Source organism: Physeter macrocephalus, chromosome 5 (assembly GCF_002837175.3).
Source record: "Physeter macrocephalus isolate SW-GA chromosome 5, ASM283717v5, whole genome shotgun sequence".
Classification (NCBI taxonomy): Eukaryota; Metazoa; Chordata; class Mammalia; order Artiodactyla; family Physeteridae; genus Physeter; species Physeter macrocephalus.
In genome coordinates, this window is record NC_041218.1 from 69114689 (window position 1) to 69121512 (window position 6824).

A 6824-nucleotide genomic window follows, 5' to 3' on the forward strand; every position below is an offset into this window, starting at 1 on the left:
AGAGCTTCCTGGTAACTGTCGTGATATAAACAAAAATTCTGGATGCCAAAAGACAAATGTAGGGTTTATGTTTAATGCCACAATCAGAATTCCTACAGCCAAAAGAGCCTCCCTTGTTTTCAGGCAAACCCACATCGTAAATATGGAGAAAAAGTGTTTGACATCTCAGATTTTCCAGTATCAACACTTTCATATATATAACACCAATTATATCTGTGCTATAATCTGTGGTTTCACATTACGGTAAAAATAGACCTTTTCTCTACAGGTAAAATTTTGAAAAAATGTTTTTTTTAAAGATTTAAATGTAATACACATATAAAATTTTACTTATAATAATCCATTATTTAATTTATAGAAGCAATGGTAGACTTTACTCCATGAAAGAATGTAAGTTAATGGTGCATCAACAGTGTTTTCATTGGGTAATTTGCCCAGTAGATACTTTGATGTTTCAGTAAATTAAACTGAGTGTGAGCCAGATTAGAGGGGGTAGAATTTGTATGTTAGAATTGTATCCACGGTCTCAACAAAAAAGAATCAAATTCCAATGGACATGGTAAGTAATAGTGAACCAAAACTTTGTAAATACTGTCATTTTCAGTATTTTGAAATATATCAGCACTAATCACTGATAACTTGAGGGACAGATAAAACAAACATGGTTATCAGAGGCTTGTATGGCTTTAATTAATTTGTAGTTATGCCATGTCAACCTCCTTTCTCAATTATAGAGAAAGAGCTACCTGATGACCACAGAGGAGCACTGAGCCAGCCGCCGCCCAGCACTTTTCAGTCCTGTGTATATTTGCCCCATCTCCATGGCTCCTTCCAAGCCAACCACCTCCAGCAGCTGATCACTCAGATCTGAAAGAAAACAGAAACCTTGTAAATTACAGTGTATATGCATATGTGCACAATTTCATGTCATTAGATGTTATGGAAATGAAAAATGAAAGCTACTTCACAAAGAAAGCTTCTCTGTCTTGGATACTCTACTAAAAGTAACAAAAAGATGGCCTACTTTTGAAACTCTCAGTTTAACCAGACCCTGAGGTGCTGTGGGAAAAGATGTGCTGTCAGCTTATTCTAAAACAAAACGGGAAGAATGGATTCTGAGCCAGATAATGCCAAAAAATATACCAGTAGTTTTTAACATCAACAAACTTAACGTTATTCCACATGTATATATGGAACACTTTACATCCCACATCAGACATTTGGCAGCAAATACACATTTCAATACTATAAATAAAGTATGAGGATATGCTGTCAAACATGATTTTGTTAAATTACTCAAAAAAATAGACCTTAGAGATCATGGAATTAAAGTTCCTCAATTTAAAGATAAGACTTGAGGCCCTAAATCATTGAGTGAATTGTCCAAAGTCATAGGTAAACTTGAGCAGGATGTCAAGTTTTTCTTGAATTTGAAAAAAGAAATTTTTTTTTTTATGATAAGGAATGTGCTACCAAATTCTACTTGGGAGTAGGTTAGATAATTAGCACAATACAATCATAATTGTTTTTTTTTTTTACCAGAGGACAGTAAAAAGAGGCTAATAGTATTTCATATTGCTTGTCGACTGTTTCCTAAGTGCCTGTCACTGGACTAGTCACTCTCTGTATATCACCTTACTTGCTCCCCCAGCAAAACCAGTTTAAGACAAATATGATTATTAGAATTTACAGATAGAGAAGCTAAAAATTAGAGAAGTTAATTTATTCATATTAACGTACATAGGAAGTGACAGAGCCAAAATTTGAATCCAATCACTCTGAGGCGTAACCACAATGCTGTATTTGATAAATGAGCCATACCAAAGAGAGATACTTTTAAAACTTATAGAAATATTTCTTATTTAGGGAGTGAGAGTGTTCTGTGTGAGCTCCAAAGTCCCTTTTCAACCTGAAGACTTTCACTCATCGGGAAAGCAGAGGAAGTACTCACACGTCAGTAAAAGCCGACAGAGCGCAGTCTCAGCACACAGCCCCTTCGCTTACTTATTTGTCTCAGAATGGCTGAACCCTTGATTTGAAGGTAAAATTCTAGGTGCACATATGGTCCTTTTCTATACTGATATTTTCATGTAATCCCATGTATTTTCAAATGTCAATAAATTGTTTAATATTGTTTTAGTAGCAACAAAAGCTGGAAGGGCTGGCGTAGAGTGGCATAGAGTAGGGCATGATGATTATACAGATAACCATGCAATAGCTAGTCGTAGCTGAGGGTGGACTTGAAGAAAAACCAGCATGTGTGTGTTGTATGTACTCCATTTTGTACAGAAAGCCCTCATTCCCCACTAATGAATCCATTTTAGAACAAAGTTCAGAGAAATAAACGATATATTTTCAGCGTTGTTCAAATGTGTGGTGAACAGCACTTTGAAATCTCAAAGTTTGCTAGGCCCATGATCTTTGGCAAATTTTATATAGGCCCTGAAAACAAAAAGTGTAACCAATCCACTGTTTTTTTTGTTTGAAGAGAACTGATTTTAAAAAAACTATTATTTTTTAAACTTTAAGCTCTAGCTGCAGCATGAGATTTCTTCACGTGGACACCATCATCCAGTTACCAGATCAAATGTTAACAAGTCCTAATAACCGAGAACATTCACCTTGCTGTTCTAAACCCTATTTAGACTTATTTCTCATGAAACTTATTCTGTGTTTCTAGTTTAAATTTATGTTGCCAAGAACAGATGGACAAGGAATGGAAACATATTCTTTCAGCTGTAGCCGGCACTAAAATGTGCTTGGCTCTATAGCCTGGGTGTTAATATACGCATTTTTTAGATACATGTCAACCAGCAAACTGCACTGTGGCAAGCACTAAAACCCCAGATGTGTGTCTGGTGATATTTATAAAACAACAACCACCACAAAAGTGAAGTTCATATTTAGTATTATGTATTTTCCACTGCTTGATTCTTAAATAGGTGAAATGTAATGCTGATTTCTGTAAGGATCTGGCTGATGGAAACTATTCTACAAGAAATGAAATACTTTCTCACAAGAGAGTTAATCTGTATAAGCCCTAACTTCTCCATGAATCACAGGGATTGTCTACACCCACACCATATTGCTACTGTCTACCACCATCCTTCTGATTTTTTTCTTTCTTTTAATTTGTCTTTGTTTTACTCCCTGCAAAAATGCCATGAAAATCAATTCTACCATTAATAATTGGTAATGAAGACATTTCTTACAGATTTAGAAGACCTAGGCTTTCAAACTTTCATGCTCTTGCTAACACAAAGAACTGTAGAGAAATGGTCATCTATTTACTAGCTCTGCTCAAAGTAAATAAGTACCATATTCCTTCTAATTAAGTGTTCACAAAAAAAAGAAATTCTAATTTGTGCTGCATAAATTTGCTCCCATAAACACTTCGACATTTTTTTATACAGAAGCCTGCAACGTCTGTGTACAATTGCTGCCTCTTACATACTGTCTTTGAGGTCAGGGTCCTAACTGACTTCAGACAAAGATAATTTCTATATAATTTTGAATTCTGTTTCTACATATGGCATCATCTAGAAACATCAAAAATTTCCTCACGTCACATTCTAGCTAAAATTTACTTTAAGTGCAGGTCCTTTGGGATGTCATAACCAACCAGATTCACCTCCTTAATTGGTCTGCTACCTGGCTATTGCTTTCATACTTAAAAATAGGAGTAGTGAACTACAGCCCTTAAACCGAATCCAGCCCACTGCCTGTTTCTGTATGGTTTGCAAGTTAAGAATGGTTTTTACATGTTTACAAATGGAAAAAAAAAATTTAAATGACATATTGTGACATCTGAAGATACATTAAATTCAAATGTCACCATTCACAAATTAGTTTTTATTGGGACACAGCCACTCGTTCGTTTAGGTTTTGCCTATATCTGCTTTCACACTACAATGGCGGAAGAGAGTGGCTGCAGCAGAAATCACATGGCCCAGAAAACCTGCAATATTTATTATTTGGACCTTTAGAGAGAAAGTGCCAAACTCTGCTTAAGAAAACATTAACTATTTTGGGCCACTGACTTTTTCACTTTAGTACTGCCACTATAAATCCTAATGGCATCACAGTGGCCTGAAAGACATAATGTCCTAGCACTCATTGCTCAGTGTGTGTATTGGTGTGTAAAAGAGCTGCTCTAAACCATGGCATCTCACCACACTCATGTACTGTGAGGTTTCTTATAATCAGTTTGTTATCGATCATGTAATACCAAAGTTTCTAAATAACTCGGTTACAAAAGAAACTAGAGCAGCTTAACATTCAGCATTATGCTCAGTCATTGTGTCTGGTTGGCTTTCTTGCGTGTGAAAGTAGAATCATAGGTAGGAAGGCAGAAGTTGCATCTGGGCCAGGAGATGCAGGTGAGAGCTCCCCCTGGGGGAGTCATCCGCTGAGCACTGAGAAAGCCTGACCTCCTGATATTGGGAAGTGTGTCTATTCCAAGAAAGATAGTGCTTTTGATCAATTAATGATATGAGATATACTTCCGAAGGGGAAAAATAGTACGTTTCTGAAAGAGTTAGCATATCTTTCCAAATTGCTCCAGGGGTACAACAGAGGCAAGAGAATCTGCCAAATTTGGTATTTTCATATTTAAAATAGAGAGTCTAGAAGAGGTACTTCAGAGGGAAGAAACTTAATGAAATAAGCAAAACTGGCATATAGTAGAGCAAGATTCTTAACACAGGTCAGTGACTCTGAATGCAGAAGAATGTAACTTTTTCACTAACATGCAATTGAAATTAAGCACTTCTTTCAATTATAAAGTTAGGCAAGAAACCATAGTCATAGTAGAAATATCTCTGACTTTGTCACTGACAGATATCATAGATATTTCCATATCACATTACAGTTGTTGCAATATTTCAAAATTCTATTTATACTAATCTTTACTGATACCTTAATAATTATTGAGCCCCTCCTAGATTTCTAAAGGTAATTTATTAATATGGGAAAAGAATCTAAAAAAGATTGGATATATGTATATGTGGTTACCAAGGCGGAAAAGGGGGGGAGATAAATTGGGAGATTGGGATTGACATATACACACTACTATATATAAAATAGATAACTAATAAGGGCCTGCTGTCTAGCACAGGGAACTCTGTACGCTGTAAGGACTATATGGGAATAGAATCTAAAAAAGATTGGATATATGTATATGTGTAACTGATTCACTTTGCTGTATACCACTGTAAATCAACTATACTCCAATAAAAATATTTTTAAAAGAAGCGCATATATTACTAAATCAAAATCTTAACAACATTTCAATATAATTGATTTCCTTTGTAATCCTGCATATTTTGGGGAATTTAAAAACATTACTCTGAGAGTCAGTAGATTTCACCAGACTGGCAAAGAGGACTACAACTCAAAAATGATAAGAAACTCTACCTTAGAGTTTAATTTGGCTTATGACTTTGTATATCTTTTCCTGAACATTGTAAGTGCTGCATTAGTGTTACACAGGGAATCAGGGGTATGAACGTAAAATCTGAAAGTCAGGGGTGCAGTATAGATTTGAGAACACAGGAGCAGAACAGCTAATAAATGGATAATATTTATTCATAGCTTAGGCTCTTCATTTTTGACAGTTATGCCCTGATAAGATGTCTCATTATGTAATTGTTTCACACTGCCATATGTAGGGAACAGAAGAGGATGCATTACGAACACAGACTGAATGTGGGTTGTAGTATTTTGGCATTTCGTTGAATATAGTGTGTACTGAAGGGAGAGGAATGGGGTGGAGGCAGGGCAGGACATACTCCTTCATGCATGGTGTCCAGCAACATGCTGCAACACAGGCGGCAGCTATGTCCTGGGGCACACTCATTGACTCAGCAAGGACATTGTGTCATCACCTAAATTGCTAATTATATCACCAACAATTAAGCCCTTATTTGGCCAGGGCAAGACGAAGCTAGCTACAGAGTTGTACCTTCTGATTGTGGGTAGATTATATGCCTTCTAGTGATGCTTGTTTTATCTAGCAGACATTTGAAACATGCCTGAGGATCCACAATAAACTTTTAAAAAGCCAAGTGATGTATGAAATTCCTCCACCAAAGCAAATGCTTCAAGGATTCTTTTCTAACATGTCCATCTATTGCCCGTTGATTTTTTAAAAATTAATTAATTAATTAATTAATTTTTGGCTGCGTTGCGTCTTTGCTGCTGGGCGCGGGCTTTCCCTAGTTGCGGTGAGCGGGGGCTACTCTTCGTTGCGGTGCACAGGCTTCTCATGGCGGTGGCTTCTCTTGCTGCAGAGCACGGGCTTTAGGCGTGCGGGCTTCAGCAGCTACGGCTCGCCGTCTCTAGAATGCCGGACCAGCAGCTGTGGCGCATGGGTCCAGCTGCTCCGCGATCTTCCTGGACCGGGGCTCGAACCCGTGTCCCCTGGATTGGCAGCCGGACTCCCAACCACTGCGCCACCAGGGAAGCCCTGCCCATTGATTCTTAATTTAGATGTAAATAGCTGTTTTCCCCTACCTCCATAAATTAGAAAATGCAATTAGCAAAGGGCCCAAGTGGACAGAGCTGAGCAAAAATGTATTAATATGAACTCCGTGTTTCACAGTACAAGTACATTTAAAGCAAAATTTTAGCACCTCAGGGAACCTACTATACAATTACAGGTCTATCAAGAAAATGGAGATTTTATATATGGTACACCTACTGTGAGCAGGCTCTCTGCTAAGGGATTTACAGGCATTTTTTCCATTTAAGACTCCCAACTGGGCTTCCCTGGTGGCGCAGTGGTTGAGAGTCCGCCTGCCGATGCAGGGGACACGGGTTCGTGC

At 37.5% G+C, this 6824-nt stretch overlaps 1 protein-coding gene across 6 annotated transcripts in view; it reads right to left on the minus strand.

Moving 5' to 3' along the window:
* Positions 1-6824, minus strand: part of DGKB (diacylglycerol kinase beta) — a 654153-nt gene that overhangs the window by 36275 nt on the left and 611054 nt on the right. For all 6 annotated transcript variants that reach the window (XM_024129270.1, XM_024129254.1, XM_024129247.1 and 3 more), the window contains one exon: positions 747-867. In XM_024129270.1, the coding sequence (XP_023985038.1) occupies positions 747-867 (121 nt within the window). The remainder of the gene's footprint in view (positions 1-746; positions 868-6824) is intronic.